The 18,216-nt window shown below is 39.1% G+C and overlaps 1 protein-coding gene across 2 annotated transcripts in view; it reads left to right on the forward strand.

Moving 5' to 3' along the window:
• Positions 1-18,216, forward strand: part of ANTXR2 (ANTXR cell adhesion molecule 2) — a 328,021-nt gene that overhangs the window by 161,226 nt on the left and 148,579 nt on the right. For both annotated transcript variants that reach the window (XM_073597974.1, XM_073597968.1), the window contains exons 11-12: positions 2,235-2,304; positions 17,662-17,740. In XM_073597974.1, coding sequence (XP_073454075.1) covers positions 2,235-2,304; positions 17,662-17,740 — 149 coding nt within the window. The remainder of the gene's footprint in view (positions 1-2,234; positions 2,305-17,661; positions 17,741-18,216) is intronic.

Consider the following 18,216-nt stretch of genomic DNA (forward strand, 5'->3'; position numbering starts at 1 on the left):
CTCTGTTTTTGGGTTAATAAAGATGCATATAACAAAAAAACAATAAAAACCTTGTTTGAGACTCAACTCTACTCCAAAGCCAGTGTTGTACAATCCTATATTATATGGTGTACAATACTACATCTCATGTGTGAAAACTGTGTGAAGTCGATTTCCAAAAGGCCCCATATGGAATGCAAGAAAAGGGTATATGTACGCATACAGAGATGCAGGATTAAAACTGTATATATTTAAATTATCCAAGGATTCTCCTCAATAGCTATTTTTATTTATTTATTTATTTCAGGTACTTATATAGCACTGTCAATTTACGCAGCGCTTTACATATACATTGTACATTCACATCAATGTAAGGTCCATAACTCACATTCATCCATACTAGGGACAATTTAAATCCAGCTGCATGAGAGGATAAGAAGTTCTAAATTTGAGTTCATCTAGCTGCTGTTGGCATTATTAGCTGTTGAACATTAGGAATAAAATTGCATCTAAAATGACATATGTCAATAAAGAAAACTAATAAATCCTAATTTGTAAAATGTCTCAGTAAATTGTACACAGAGGTGCATGTGCAGTAACTGAAGCACTAGAGATTTCATTGATACTCATTTTGAAGCTAATTTTGAAAAGCTTATAGTTTCAGTGCTTAACTTTGACCCGTGATTTCTAACAGACCTTAAAACTGATCATGACAAATCCCCTTGCCTTTTTAGTGGTCACCATACTACAAAAAGGGAGTAAATATCAGGGATTAAAGCTAATTAGCTAAAAACACTGTGACCGTGTGCTACTGTTGCACACTGTGACCGTGTGCAACAGTAGCATTAATATGTGGCAGACTGCTGTCATTATCCTTAAAATTTTGTAAATTCAATGAGAGTCTTCAGGAGTCTGTGACAAAGGGCTTTTTTTGGAAAACAAAATGCAGCAAGCTTTTCACATTAGTTTGAGATGCTTCGGAAATCTCAAATTTAATGCACATGTATTTGACCTACCATTGATCTGCACTTGACCTGCTTTAGCTGCTTTTGCAATCCCATCAACTTGTATGAAGGAAGAAGCAGTTCTGAATTGAACAAAAGCCAATCAACCTTGGCCTTAACTGATGTAAGGATGGTGATGAGTGAACCCAAGTTGCCTGTCCACATTGTGACTGCTAAAGGCTCTGAGTACTACTGAGATGAAATGTCTAGTAATAGGGTAATGCAATGTAAGAAAAAAAAGTCTAATATCTGAACTTCTCTGAGGTTGTGGGAACGAATGGGAGAAGACTGGGAATGATAAAGATTGTGTAAGTCTAAATGTACAAAAGTGGTGTGCTATATCAAAACAAATTACAAAAATCTGTGAAATATGACAAAGTTGATATATAAAACATATAAAGCCAAAGACTAAAAAATATATCACAAAATGTCATACAGCTATTTCAAATCTTTGGTTCCAAAATGACCATAAGAACGTGCTCATTAGGAAAGTTCCACAACAAAAAGTCACCAGCAGCCACCATCACCCAAAGTGTAGTAAGGTGCTTACCAAACTACTATGACCCTCTTTACTCAAGAGAAGTGATTTAATGCTTAAGAAATCACAGCGGGACTTTCACTCTACTTTCCCTAGCGCTCTCCTGACATCTGGGTCTCTGCCACTAGACAAACCAACCAAACTCCACACGGGGGTATTCATGTAAGGCACCTCTCCATTGTGCAATAAAAGCTGATGCCATATTTATTGAATAGATAAAATACATTCACATAAGGTGTCAAAGACATGCGCATGTAAATTGAAACGTCAAGCTGGTATAAGCTTCTAGTTCCAGGAACGCAATGACGTTGGCACAGGGGTTTAGAATAATCCAACGATTTGGAATTTTTGTGGAATTTATGTGATATGTTTGAGTCTTGGCCTTTATATGTTTTATATATAAACTTTGTCATATTTCACAGATTTTTGTAATTTGTTTTGATATAGTGCAACACTTTTGTACATTTATGTTTATTGGGAGGGATACTTTCTCTTATGTGTTTGCAGCTTAACTATTTTGTATTTGCAAAAGTGCTCCTTTATTTTTTCTTTGTAAATATTGAGAAGTCTGACATTATCCAGGTCAAACGCAGGTGTGCTCATTCCTAACGCTTTTTAACCTCACCAATATTTTTTTATCTTTATTTTGCCAAATAATAAATCAATTTATTTTTTAAAACCTGTGATTTTTAACAATCCTTTTCTATCCACAGATGAAAAACCACTAACAGTGGAAGCTCAGTATATGCTTTGTCCAGTTACAGTACTTGAAGAGGCTGGACAGTAAGTACTTTCCCAAATCTATCATTGTTTATTAAGACCTTGTTTACACATGTAGTTGGGGACAATAAAAATGTATGATTCAACTGTGTTTTTACTACATCCCAACCACTCCCCCTTAAACTGAAAAGGCACTAATGTCTGCCCAATGTGACCAATTAAGCGGAATGGGGAAACCCCATAACTGTGTGCAATGTCTGCGGTTGTGGAGCGCTGTTACGGTGTTAAAACAGGCAGTGAGGATCTCATATGATAAACAATTCTCAGAATGGGGCTGGTAAAATTTGCTCATGAAGCTTGCACGTCATACAAAAGCTGCAAAGCAGTCAAAGGATATGGTAAAATTCACACAGAGTTAAAAATAAAAGGTAGTAGTGGAGATAAAAATAGAAAGAAAATCTAGGCAGCTTAAATATTTACTTTTCATTTAATGTATTTATAGTTTTTTGTCATAAAAGGAATCTTCACACAGGATATAAATTGTTGGGAAACTGTTTCTTTTTGTGTGTCTGTGAACTCTAATGCCGCGTACACACGGTCGGACTTTTCACCTGCAAAAGTCCGACGGACGCCGCCGGACCAAGTCCGGCGGACAATCCGACCGTGTGTGGTCTCCATCGGACTTCCGATGGACCGTTTCGGGCGGAAATCCGACGTACTTTAGATTTGAAGCCTGCTTCAAATCTTTACGTCGTACCTCCGCCGGACTCAGTTCCTGACGGAAAGCCCGTTCGTCTGTATGCTAGTCCGAAGGACCAGATACGACGGAGGAGCAGGTTACTGCATCTCGCGCTCGCTGCAATAGGAAAAACTAATTTTCCCATTGCGGCGAGCGCGGGGGGCATCCCAGGCCCTTAGGTCTGGTATGGAACTTTAAGGAGAACCCCCTACGCCGAAAAACCGGCGTGGGGGTCCCCCCAAAATCCATACCAGACCCCGATCCGAGCACGCAGCCCGGCCGGTCAGGAAAGGGGGTGGGGACGAACGAGCGCCCCCCCCTCCTGAACCATACCAGGCCGCATGCCCTCAACATGGGGGGGTGCTTTGGGGGAGGGGGCGCCTTGCGGTGCCCCCCCACCACAAAGCACCTTGTCCCCATGTTGATGAGGACAAGGGCCTCTTCCTGACAACCCTGGCCGTTGGTTGTCGGGGTCTGCAGGCGGGGGGCTTATCGGAATCCGGGAGCCTCCTATAATAAGAGGGCCCCCAGATCCCGGCCCCCCCACCCTATGTGAATGAGTATGGGGTACATGGTACCCCTACCCATTCACCTAGGTAAAAAGTGTCAATAATAAAACACAACACAGGTTTTTAAAATAATTTATTAAACAGCTCCGGGGGGGGTCTTCTTCCGTCTTCGGGGGTCCCTCTGGTTCATCTTCTCCCGGCGTCCGGTTGGTTCTTCTCCGCTCTCCGGCCTCTTCTCCCGGTGTCCCAGGTCTTCGGCCGGCCCCTCCGCTGTCTTCAGGTAGCTCTATTGCCAGCGGAGGTCCGGACTTCTGGGCTTCTTGGCTTCTTGGCTTCTTGGCTTCTTGTGTTCTCTTCTCTTCCCCCAGATGTTGACACGACGCTCTCTCCGGCTGGACTGGTCTCTGAGGGCTGCGTTGTGACTTATATAGGCGGAGACCCCGCCCCCATATGATGTCACAGTCCCTGGGCATGCTGGGACTGTGACGTTTTAGCGGGCGTTCCATACCAGACCTAAGGGCCTGCGACGGGGCTCGCAAGGTTTCAATCTCGCCAAAAAAAGCGGCGAGATTGAATTCCTTTTCTAGTCCCGTCGTACCCAAGTCACGTTCAAAATGAACGGACTTGTCCGTGTGTGGGAAAGTCCGTTCATTCTGAAAGTCCGGCGGAAGTCCGTCGGGAAGACCGGATTCCGTAAAGTCCGGCCGTGTGTAGGCAAGTCCGGCCGTTCAGAAAGTCCGGCGGTAGTCCGCCGGAAGTCTGGCGGCAAGTACGTCGGACCTAGCTTTCTAGAAAGTCCGACCGTGTGTATGCGGCATAAGGGTCCATTCACACAGGGGCAACACGACTTCCAGCGTGACTTTGGGAGGCAACTTGGACACGACTTGAGTATGAATCACAGCGCGACTTGGGGCAACTTACAAGCAACTTGAAGTTGCCTCCAGGACAGGGGACTTTACCAGCGGCCACTGGTAGCTCTGTGGGAGGGAGGGGTTTGCCTAGAAAACTATTTTTACTTCATGGAAAGTTGCTTCAGTTAAGACAGGGGATCCGACTTGGAGGCAACTTCCATTGAAATCAATCGGTACAAGTTGCCTAGAAGTCGGATTGAAACAGTACAGGAACCTTTTCTGAAGTCGGAGCGACTGCAGTAGTGTGCATTAAGATGGACCCATTCACTTACATTGATTTTTTCATCTAACGCGACTAGGGGCGACTAGGGGCAACTTGAAGTCGGATCCAAAGTTGCCCCTGTGTAAATGGACCCTTACTGTATTTGCAGTCAAAGTTTCCCTCAGCTTAGCAATTACTTCTAATCACAAGGGGAATGATGCCGAGATCAATCAATCAATATAACCTGTAATTGTTAGCTGTGATCATGATTACACAGCAGCAGCAACATATCACAGATAGGATTTATAGTATCTCACAAAAGTGAGTACACCCCTCACATTATTGTAAATATTTTCTTCTATATTTTCATGTGACAACTCTGAAGAAATTACACTTTGCTACAATGTAAACTAGTGAGAGTTAAATTTGCTGTCCCCTCAAAACACACAGCCATTAATGTCTAAACCGCTAGAAACAAAAGTGAGTACACCCCTAAGTGAAAATGTCCAAATTGGGCCCAAAGTGTCAATATTTTGTGTGGCCACCATTATTTTCCATTACTGCCTTAACCCTCTTGGGCATGGAGTTCACCAGAGCTTCACAGGTTGCCACTGGTGTCCTCTTCCACTGATCCATGATGACATCACAGAGCTGGTGGATGTTAGAGACCTTGTGCTCCTCCACCTTCCATTTGAGGATGCCCCACAGATGCTCAATATGGTTTAAGTCTGGAGACATGCTTGGCCAGTCCATCACCTTTACTCTCAGCTTCTTTAGCAAGGCAATGGTCATCTTGGAGGTGTGCTTGGGGTCGTTATGTTGGAATACTGCCCTGCGGTCCAGTCTCCGAAGGGAGGGGATCATGCTCTGCTTCAGTATGTCACAGTACATGTTGGCATTCATGGTTCCCTCAATGAACTGTAGCTCCCCAGTGCCAGCAGCACTCATGCAGCCCCAAACCATGACACTCCCACCACCATGCTTGACTGTAGGCAAGACACACTTATCTTTGTACTCTTCACCTGGTTGCCGCCACACACACTTGACACCATCTGAACCAAATAAGTTTATCTTGGTCTCATCAGACCACAGGACATGGTTCCAGTAATCCATGTCCTTAGTCTGCTTGTCTTCAGCAAACTGTTTGCAGGCTTTATTGTGCATCATCTTTAGAAGAGGCTTCCTTCTGGGATGATAGCCATGCAGACCAATTTGATGCAGTGTGCGGTGTATGGTCTAAGCAGTGACAGGCTGACCCCCCACCCGTTCAATCTCTGCAGCAATGCTGGCAACACTCATACGTCTATTTCCCAAAGACAACCTCTGGGTCTGACGCTGAGCACCTGCACTCAAGTTCTTTGGTAGACTATGGTGAGGCCTGTTAAACTGCTGTATGGTCTTGGCCACCATGCTGCAGCTCAGTTTCAGGGTCTTGGCAATCTTCTTATAGCCTAGGCCATCTTAATGTAGAGCAACAATTCTTTTTTTCAGATCTTCAGAGAGTTCTTTGCCATAAGGTGCCATGTTGAACTTTCAGTGACCAGTATAAGAGAGTGAGAGCGATAACACCAAATTTAACACACCTGCTCCCCATTCACACCTGAGACCTTGTAACACTAACGAGTCACATGACACCGAGAAGGGAAAATGGCTAATTGGGGCCAATTTAGACATTTTTACGTAGGGGTGCACTCACTTTTGTTGCCAGCGGTTTAGACATTAATGGCTGTGTGTTGTTATTTTGAGGGGACAGAAAATTTACACTGTTATACAAGCTGTACACTCACTACTTTACATTGTAGCAAAGTGTCATTTCTTCAGTGTTGTCACATGAAAAGGTAGAATAAAATATTTACAAAAATGTGAGGGGTGTACTTACTTTTGTGAGATACTGTATTTCCAGATACAGGCTCAATATATTATAAAACATTGTTTGTATCTTTCAGACTGCATACACAAACCCTTTCCAACATATGTCCTGTACAATGGGCATGCTGTGCTTTGAAAAAAATATTGTCCTTTAACCTCCCTGGCGGTATTCCTGAGTCTGGCTCGGGGTGGATTTTCAGTACCAAAAGCGGTAACCCCGAACCAGACTCGGGATCACATCGCAGGATCCAGGAAGAGCTTACTCACCTTGTCCCCAGGATCCTGCGATGTCTCCCCGCAGTGTGAGCGAGCCGTCCTCCGCTCGATCTATCACTGTGCCCGGGCTCCGTTCCCTGCGAGCGTTGCGACGCACGGGGACAGAGAATGGCGCCAAATTCAAAAAGTAAAACACACAATACATATACTGTAATCTTATAGATTATATTACTGTATCAATTTATTTCAACTCCCTTTTGTCCCTAGTGGTTTGTCCAGTGCCCTGCATGCAGTTTTATATTATAAAAACTGTTCTTTTTGCCTGGAAACTGGAGATTGTCCATAGCAACCAAAACCGTCCCTTTACATCAAAAGGGGTTTTAGACCAGCTAGAAAACAGCGATAATAAATTAGAATCACTTGCAGAATTGAGCGATAGCGATTTGTGGGGAAATCCGTCATCAAACACTGAAAGTAATGACAGCGACAATTCTGCAACTGAGCAAATTTCAGTGTTTTTGATTTGATTACATTATTGAATCATTTTTATTATTATATTCTTATTTCTTATAATTATTTATAGTTATTTATTATATTATAATTTATGATTTTGTGTTTCAAACTTTATCATACCCGGGATGTCTACTAGACTCTTGTCTGGACAGATTTAAGTGAGTTATTCCTAAGAATTACAGGCCTACAATATAAAACGCCAAATTTCCATGCAAAATAATTGTACCGCTTTCAGCATCAAAAATCTGAAATAATCATACTGCCAGGGAGGTTAATATCAGCCAATAGGTAGCTGCAGGAAATAATTTCACCAATTCTTCTGCTTACTGCGATTTTGCAGGAACAATGGAGAACAATCTGAACATATATCAATAACAGCAAACAATTATTCACACAGTAGATTGCTGTTTATCTATACTCAGCACCCATGTGCCTGTGTAATAAAGAATCCTAAAGATTAACAACGAACCAAGGAAGTTTAAATACATTTTGCAAGTGCTGTTATACAAACACAGAAGAACACCCCCTGTTTACTGTATGTGTAAATACCTAATCACTGAATGAATATTTATGAAGTAAACTTGCAATTCTTTAGACCTAGAGACTTGCAGATTCATTAGTGGATCCACAACCTAGAAGTCAAGACGTTTTTTAACCGCTTCAATACAGGGCATTTTCACTCCCTTCCTTCCCAGACCAATTTTTAGTTTTCAGCGCTGTCACACTTTAAACGACAATTGCGCGGTCGTGCAATGTTGTACCCAAACAAAATTGACGTCCTTTTTTCCCCACAAATAGAGCTTTCTTTTGGTGGTATTTGATCACCTCTGCGGTTTTTATTTTTTGCGCTATAAACAAAAGAAGAGCCACAATTTTGAAAAAAACACAATATTTTTTACTTTTTGCTATAATAAATAACCCAATTTAAAAAAAAAAAAAATAATTTTTTTCCTCAGTTTCGGCCGATACGTATTCTTCTACATATATTTGGTAAAAAAATCGCAATAAGAGTATATTGATTGGTTTGCGCAAAAGTTATAGCGTCTACAAAATACGGGATAGATTTATGGCATTTTTAAAAAAAAGTATTTATTTTTTTTTTATTAGTAATAGCAGCGATCTGCAATTTTTTTTTTCATGACTGCGACATTATGGGGGACACATGGGACACTTTTGACACATTTTTGGGACCATTCACATTTATACAGCAATCAATGCTATAAAATTGCATTGATTACTGTATAAATGTGACAGGCAGGGAAGGGGTTAACCACTAGGGGGACACAAGGGGTTAATTATGTTTCCTAAGGGAGTGATTATAACTGTAGGGGGAGGGGACGCACAAGGGGAGGAGACCGATCAGTGTTCCTCTGTACTGGGAACACAGATCGGTCTCCTCTCAACTGACAGGACGTGGATCTGTGTGTTTACACACACAGATCCACGGTCCGGCCCGGTTAATGGGCAATCGCGGGTACCCGGCGGCAAACGCGGCCGCCGGGCACACGCACCGGGTCCCGAGCAATGCCGCGGGCGCGCGCGTGCCCCCTAGACGGCTGGGAATCCCAGGACGTCATATAACGGCCACCCAGGATGGGAGATCCCATCTCAGGCCGTCATATGACTATGGCCCAGTAATGAAGTGGTTAATTTATTATGTTGTTTTTTTGTGAATTTGACTGATAATCTCAGATTTCAGCAGTTAAGGATAGTCAGACTAATAAAACATGAGTTTTGCTTGATAAATGTTACTGCATATTGCACATTGTGCAATCAAATTGTAGCTTGTGTGGCCAGCTTTATGCCCTGTACACACAGTCGGACTTTCCGATGGAAAATGTGTGATAGGACCTTGTTGTCGGAAATTCTGACCGTGTGTAGGCTCCATCACACATTTTCTGACACACAAAGTTTGAGAGCAGGATATAAAATTTTCCAACAACAAAATCCGTTGCCACGCATGCTCAGAATAAATAAAGAGATGAAAGCTATTGGCCACTGCCCCGTTTATAGTCCCAACGTACGTGTTTTACGTCACCGCGTTTAAACGATCGGATTTTCCAACAACTTTGTGTGACCATGTGTATGCAAGACAAGTTTGAGCCAACATCCGTCGGAAAAAATCCTAGGATTTCATTGTCGGAATGTCCGAACAAAGTCCGACCGTGTGTATGGGGCATTAGTTGCAAAGACATTTATTAGAGGTAATGTTTGGAATATTAAAAAAAGTATGTACAATATTAACAGCGTAATTAGGGAAAACTGAAAATAAACCTAAAGAAAAAGAAATGTAAAAAGGCCTATAGAAAATGTGCAGTAGTGATTTGGTGTATGATTCATTTCTTTATCTTCAAGATTAATTTTTGGTTATATTTTTTTTTTTAATTTAGGTAAATGTAAAATATTACAAATTTCTAGTTTGTGTTCCCTTTATTAGCCAGCAAATATAACTTTAGGTCTTTTTTTATAGGCTTCTAGTTAGCCTCTTAATAAAGAAAAAAAATATTATTTATAGATTTCAATACCTCCAGCTGAAATTTGCACACAGAAGTGGATGACTCTTTCTAATCAGACAAAAAAGGCAGCTTCTGCTGTTCTGTCCCTTTAGCTAGGCCACCATGCTCTGGAATTTTTTAATCTTGCATTTTATATTAACTTGTAAAACAAACATTGTATATACAGTAGATATTAATAAATATATATACAAAACAAATTAAAAACTTATAACAACTAAAATAAGCGATAGCACAGGCTGCAACAACTAAAATAAGAGCCACAGCCATTGTTTACCATTCAAAGGAAACCCAACCTGAGAGGATATGGAGGCTGCTATTGCTGGAAAAATTATTCTACAAATATTAGTTGCCTGACTGTTATACTGTTATTGTACTATTTTTTTTATTTACTGGCCTAGAAAAAAATAATTAGTTATAGGCGTTCTGACTTTACACTTACTTTATAAATACTACTTAAGAGGTATTAAAATCAAGGACAGCCAGGTGTGAAGCATTTTTAAAGTCGCAGCAGCCTTCCTGATCTCTCTCAGCATGGGCTTTCTTTAACCAATGATAACTACAGTAAGGATCAGCATTCATTAGGAAATCCAAGGCCCCAGTTTTGTTAACATAAAATAACATACTGTTTATACTATAATACTATTATTATCTTATTTACTTATGGTGACCGGTGATGGTCTAAAATCACAGGAGCTATTAAGAAAATAGCTTTGCTCTGTTGAGGTTATAATTGTCACGCCTCTTGAATTCCTGGAGAGATCTGATTAAAGCGTTCAAGACAAAACGTAGAAATGACTGTCATGTAAGATAACTAATGTTTAGTATGTTTGCTTAATTAACTTTTGGCTAAGGATTGGAACCCATTAAGTAGCTAGTAGTTAGTACATGTTGAAAATAAACACATCTGGTCCTGCAATGAGTGAGGGTTCTCTCTGTGTGGGTGACAGATGTGGCGATCATTTACCCTGCTCTCCGCGTTTAAATAATTAACAGCACACTGGAGGAGCAGCCTTAAACAGACTGCCTCTTAGCCAGCTAAATGTTCTCAAAGTGCCGGTATTTATGACCAACTGGAACTTTTTTAGCTTTAATAACTTACGTGTCTACAAATAGACACATATTTTAAGGGACATGTATTATTAATCTTTGTGAAGCCTTTTATTGGAGTAAATATAAAAAGGCTGATCTACAAAATAATTAAGTTTTACCTTAGCTTGTGTTCACTTCAACTAATTAATAAGTTCAGGGAAATTATATAAATAAAAAAAAAGAAATTTTCACTGAATTTAATTTGATCTTGTTGCAAAAATGTATTGTTAAAACCCCTCTTACCTGTAAAAGAGTGCAATAAATAGTCCTGCGGCTCACACCTCTGAACACTGTCCTGTTCATAAAATCTGCCCCCCCCCTCCATGGTGGGAAGCCAACACTTCTGAGAGTGTCAATCTACCGGATTCCCACAGCTCTCACTGGTTTCTCCCTTTAACCTCATGCCACTGTTGTATACTACCATTTAATGAGACCCAATGAGTGTTTCAGGGGACCCGGTAGTTCAACAAGCCCAAAAATTTAAGTTTCTAAGCAAGCTTTAAAGGATGGCAACTAATTATTTTGGAGGTGTTTGCAATTGTGAGCAATAGGAAATGTGAGTAATTACTGTTTTTTTTACAAGCAACAGGGGTTTTAAGAATAATTTTTCATGACAGGGTTGTTTCAAATATTTTATATTTGATATAAACATAGGAATCCATGGAAATGGCCCCAAAATTCAGCAGTATAGAAAATATATATATTTTTTAGCTGTATACATTTTTAAAATTTTCGCTTAAAGATTTTCTTTGCCCAAAGCTAACAATTCTGTTTTTAGTAGATAATTTGGAGTAAAACACTCATGCTAATGATTGAGGTATTTGACTTTGCACAGAATATCCAATCATGCACAAGGAACAGGATAAAAAAAGATTTTTGCTTTCACACATTTGGATGATAGAAGTCCCAAAGCTTCACGTCGTTTACTAAACTAAGTGGCAATTCCCTGTGAAAATAGGCTTTACTCCTTTAGTAATTTAGCCACCATTTAAACTTCACAAAAATATGCTAAGGTGTGATTTTTCATCGACTACAACATAACAATTTTTCTTTCAAAGAATTATAAACAAAGAAAAGTCAAGGATATAATGTAGATGATAGGGTAATCGAGATGTTTCTTTAGAATAGCTTCACTTTTATTTACTAAGCAAAGCACAGTACATACATGGTAAGCAGAATTTATATTTCTGTGTGCAAACAAGGCTAATTTAAATCTGTTAGTTACTACTTTTACTCTTTTCATTGCCATTTTGAATAAACCTTTTATTATCATTGTGTTCTATGAATCTATATATAGTGTGGGTAACTAAAATACCATGTGGAAATGGTCAGTATACACCATATACATTGCATCCCATTTTAAAGACCATTCTAAGGACTTCTGTCTAATACAGAACCAAAATCACTGTTATTTTGCATGTTTACTTCATTAACTTAAAACTATTGGAATAATATTGCAAAGCCACATGTAGGAGGAGGCTGTAGATTTTGTGAGCCTGTATGCTTTTCTCTTCTGTTCAACAGATAATAATACTACTACTAATAATAATAATAATACAAAATAATATTGTTTCAGGGTTAGATTATATGGATTTCTAAGTGTGCTACCAATGTAATTTGCCAGTTGTGCAGTTTATAGCTACAGTCTCAAAGGACCTCATTGTTTTGAGCCTTTACCGCCCAAATTTCATCCTAACCTACACTGAAATGTACTCAGGCAATACAAGCAGCCTTGAGTTTCATCTGCCCTATACCCACTTGCCTTGGTGCGGAAGCAATATGCTATGCTCTAAAAACAGGCATTATTTGGAGTATGCATCAATCTTTTTTTGTCATTCGTTATGACTTTCAAGTATATGTACAGTCTATAGTTTTACTGTTACTATCAAAACAGTGCATAGTCATAACTGAAGGAAGAAAGTATCTACACTTTAACATTTTAATCAGTCCTCTTTTTTAACCTGCAGCAAAATCATGGCTTGTGAAATTTTGTTGGGTGCAACAGGCAACAATTACATTTTTCTTTCCTATACTTTTAATATATAAGTCCCACTCGTACTGTAGCTGCTCTCTTTTTATATAGTTACTAAATCAGCTCACTTGAATTCATTAGGTCTCTATTGGCTACTAAAACTTCTTTACAAACAGTCTTCTGTTCACTAATCAAGACTGCTATTATTTTTTTTTAAATTGTTGGCGTAATTTATTCATTTTAGTGCTGGTTCTTGATTTCAAAATATCAGTCATTATAATTTTAATAACTTTTTGAACAGTTGCCAGTTTAATTTTCAGTGTGTGAAAATTAGAGGTAAATTATTTATTACTTTCAGCAAATGTCTTTCATGATTTTATTTAACATTTTTTTCATCTTTTTTTAATGGATCGTAAAATGACAATCTTTTATTGTACACTCGTAAAACAAGGAGCAAATGAATACTTTGCAAATAGGTTTCTGTGGATTGAAATGTCAACTGTAATTCACTTGATGTGAAATTCTTAATCAGGCACGTGGCAAAGGGCCATGTCCAGTTTACTATGGTAGCCTTGTCTACTGGACACAGGAAAAATAAATAGTACATATTGCTCAGTTAGTTTTTAAAATTATTTTTTTTTCTCATTCACTAAGGGATACAAGAATAAGAAGACTTTCATTCCCAGTTTACAGGTTACTAATTTAGCATTACAGAGGAGGTCCTGGGCTAGAATTATTGCTCTCACGCTAAAGTTTGCGGCGTTTACAAATGTGGGCGCGACGTACGTATTCTTTCGCTTCTGCATGCGAGCATGTGGGGACGGGGACGCTTTTAAATTTTTTTTTATTGTTTGTTTTATTTTATTTTTTTATTTTTACACTTTCCCTTTAACTTTTTTTTTTGATCACTTTTATTCCTAGTACCAGGTATGTAAACATCCCTTGTAATAGGAATAGGGCATGACAGGTCCTTTTTATGGAGAGATCTCTCCATAAGTACACGGCAGTGTTTACATCTGCCGGGTTGGACATGACATCATAACATCGTGCACTAGCCTTCGAGGGTCATAGAGACTTCCAGGGACTATCTGGTCTGTGGTTTTCTCTATGATTACTTCTCGGGTTCGCTGATCCCACAGGCATGCCGGTAGAAGCACCAGAGAGTGGCGGAAGGGGGCTGTCCCCTCCTGCTTCCTGTAAAAACAATCAACTGGCTGAACAGCCGCTATGATTGTTCTTATGGTATAGGGAATTGCCGGTTGAAAATAATGATATCTAAATGATGCCTGCAGCTACAGGCATATTTTAGATATCTCCACTCAAAGTCCAGGACGTCATATGACGCTTTGGCCTGGAAGTGGTTAAAAGATGTATCATCCAAGAAAATAAAAATATTTACTTCACTTTTGTTGACCAAAAAAAAAGTCCTCTGAGTGATCAATGTACATTGCAGGGATTTTGACAATCTTTGCAGGAGAGTCTTACCTTTTGTTGCTCTGAAGAAGTAGCTGTATGTTTCACTATGTCCTTTGCAGTGTTAAAATATGAAGAGCTGCAATGTCTGCATACCTTTAGAAGTATTTAATCCTTGGGAAGTACCATAACTGAAGTTCCTATCACAGGAGTGTCTAGGTTTTGACTTGTATCTTAGTGCAGTCTTCTAGGAAAGTCAGTGGGCCAAACACACAAGCAATTAATAATTATATTTACAGAACTGTTCTCCACACTAACAGTGTACTGGACACCTCCAAATTGTCATATTGCATTTAAACATAACAGAACATTACAGCTGCTGCAGATTGAAAAGGAAAGAAACTTGTTATTAATATTAAATTACAACATGGCTTGTGTAGCATTTATATATGCTATATTATTATTATTATTATTATTATTATTATTATTATTATTATTATTATTATTATATTATTATCATTATCATTATTTTTTTGCATGAAATATGAAAGAAGACAGCTCTTCAATTTTAGCTACAGTACCTGTAGATTATTTATTTAAACAATCAAAAATCCAATTGCAATTGTGAGTCTGCAAAGCTTGGCTATGTACCCTGAACTACATTGCCCCTGCTTTGCAGCTAAACATTTCAAATCCTAGATACATAGGGAACAATCCAACTGTACCAGGTGCCTCCAACTCATGATCCATTAATAGACTTTTTATTTAATAAGGGACTTGCTGTAGATGTATGCTTGTTTATTTATATTGAATCTCTTACTCATTCATGTAGGGGGAGTGGTATCTGGCGGCACTCTCACTGTCCCTTGCATTTCTGGCCTGCCAGGCTGCATGCTTGGATAAGGATCTGATAAAAAAAAAACCTCCCCTACACCATTTATACCTTCTTAAAATCAATATCAGTTTATCATCAAGAATAAGTATTTGTTTTTGGAGAACCCCACTGCGTTGTTTTGCATACATTCCCCCCTTACATCATCTAGGAAAAGGGTCTGGTATAGATGAAGGCAGCCCACTGCCGGTTTGTTTACAAACAGAATGAGGAGGCCAGGAAATGTAATTTACTGGCAATTTAAATAGCCTGTGGTAGATTTTTATGTTGTAAACATTTGACACTTCACAAGTAGGCTTAAGGTATTCCCTAGGCATATTATTTAAAGGAATTGGGCCTTTTTTATGTTTTTATTTTAGCCGTATGAAAATCACCCCCTCCCACTAAACAGTATGTCCCCGTAAGCAGACGGGGCTCCCATGTCATTTACTTGATAACCCCTTGTCTGTTGTCTTTGATATGGCCAGAATTTATTTTAACAATTCAGCCTCTTTTGACCTGAAAAGGGTTCAAATTAATGTTTGGCAAACCTCCACAAGCTGAAACCAGGTACATTTGGCTCATATCTAGTCCTTTCAGGTATTTCACAAGGGTAAGGTGAAATTGAAGCCCAGAACTTCCTTCCTTCCTTGTTTAGGTAGTTTTGGTCTTTTACCTAAAATAGGACACCATTCTTCTATCCATCTGTCTTGCCCCAGTTCATTAGAAGGAGTTCTTCCTCCATTGTCTGAATATAGTTTATTCTGTGTGTGCCTACCTAGCAGCCACTGGTTACATGGGAAAGAGTGAACTACTCTTTGTCATTTCAAATGGTCCCCGAAAAGGGGAAACTGCTTCTAGTTTCACAAATTCTCGTAGCTCAGACAGATCATTATTCAAGCCTATGGCCTTAAGCAGGGGCTGGCAACCCCCAGCTGTTAAGGAACTGCACAATCCCATCATGCCTCTGGAAATCATGCGGGTTGCTGTCAGTGTCTTGCACTGCCTCGTGGGACTTTTGTTTTGCAACAGTTGGAGGGCTGAAGTTTGCCTATCCCTGGTCTTAAGGATCTGGTTCCATTCTTTCCTGTCAAGGTGCACTTACATTTTTAAGGCTGCCATCTGCTCTTCTCACACACATTCTCTAAGATTTACAAGGCTGATGTGCAGGCCTCTTCCAGCTTCAGGCCATCCCTAGGTATGCTGATTTTTTGGGGGGCCTGTTAGTGTTTTGTTGCTGTTGTCCACAGCTCATTTGGACATAATTTGGATGACACAGCATGTGTCCCTCAATGAATGAAAGTGTAATTTCTACACTACATTAAAATCCATTTCTTGGAGTTTATTGAGGGAACACCACGACCTACCTATGATCATGCTCTTGCCACTATTTTTCCACAAAACCAAGGCACACTGGGAGTAGAAGTGTTAACCCAGGTGGCAATGTTTTTTTGTTTTTAGATGGCAGTATAACCCAACAGTCTCTGAATTCCTGTGTCCTAAACTCCAGGAAATTGGTTTTATAGTAAGAACAAAACTCACATTTTTTAATGAAGGAAATATGTAAATCTTTTCGTGATTTCAAATGATTACTTTAACATTCATAACTGGTCTCCTTCAAAACAGTAATATTTAAATAAATACATTTTATTTATTTTTTTGTACCACCAATGACAGATCCCCAGCTGGATTTTTTTTATAATAAAGAAAATATATTAATATGTGGAATCAGTTTTTTTTATCTTTTTTTTTTTGCCCACTTTGTTAATACATACTATTTGAACAAAAACAAAGAAATATTGAAGAGAAAGCAGAATTCGAATCCACTTCTAAATAGGTAGAAGTAGCAGGGAGATTTTAAGACTGTATTTAAAGCAGGAATTGACATGTAATAAGGTCTAGCAATACAAAAAGCCTAGCACAAAAAGACCCATCATACTGCATAGTTGATAATGCTGTAAGAATTTGTATTTGTAAAGGCATTCGTGTATACAGTATGTAGTTACACTTAGATGATGAGTTCATTTCTTTTTAGAAAGAACTGGTGTTTGCATGTTTATGACATTTCTGGCTACTACCTAAATAGTGTACAAAATTATGCAAATCTGCTGACACCATGCACCTGTCACTACCTGTCATTTTTAAAAGGTAGCATAGGCTGCTGATGGTACTACAAGTACTGATAGGTATTACAAGTTGCCAGCGCCTAACACTGGATGGCACATCAAGGATTACCTATAAAAGGTATATGAAAACATAAACTTGAGTTCAAAGTTGAAGCTCAGATATTCAGATGCCATTGTATCAAGCAAGGCACTGTGGCAGCCTCTTATTATGACAGCAAGGACCTAACACTGCATTGTGGAATGACAGAAGACATGTCCAGTGCTGCACACTTCCCACACCTTGGCTTGGGGTAGAGTGTTCTGGCACCTTTGGTGTCTATTATCACCTATTTATCCTTGTATATACTATCATAAAAGTATGTACTATTATTCATTAAGAGAATGCTTTATTTAAAGGGATCCCAGACTTCAATGTTACCATATAGATTGATTCATATAAAGTAATATGCTTGATTTTCTTGGTATTTTTTCTAGAACCATGGAGGTTTGGGTGAGCATAAACAATGGAAACACTGCTTTAACTAGCCCTCTGACAATCACAGCTACGAATTGTGTAAGTAATACAGGACATATTGTATTATTATTGTACCTGTGTGTGTGTGTGTGTGTGTATATATATATATATATATATATATATATATATATATATATATCTCCTGTTCTTTCCCATTGAGCAAAATCCCTTGTGCATATACAAAATGGATGCCAAATTGATAAACCAAAGTGTTTCTTTTTTTCTTTGTGTGTATATAGTTCATACTCATTGATATTTGAGAATAATTTGTCTTGCTTTTTATAAGTGTGCATTCAATATATAAACTTGTTTTGAAAGCCAGCATGTAACTGCACTAACATGACAGCAGATTAGTGTTTCTATAGTAGCAGCTGGAATTTTGAGCAGAGATCACGTATCCCAGGACTAGTTTGATAATGCTAATGAACCAGTAGACAATTTGCAAGCTATTCGCTGCCACTCGGGTCAAGGGAGTAGAAAACAACAAACAACACACATGCACATACTCCGTCAGA

The sequence above is a fragment of the Aquarana catesbeiana genome, linkage group LG01 (genome assembly GCF_042186555.1).
Source record: "Aquarana catesbeiana isolate 2022-GZ linkage group LG01, ASM4218655v1, whole genome shotgun sequence".
NCBI classification, from domain to species: domain Eukaryota; kingdom Metazoa; phylum Chordata; class Amphibia; order Anura; family Ranidae; genus Aquarana; species Aquarana catesbeiana.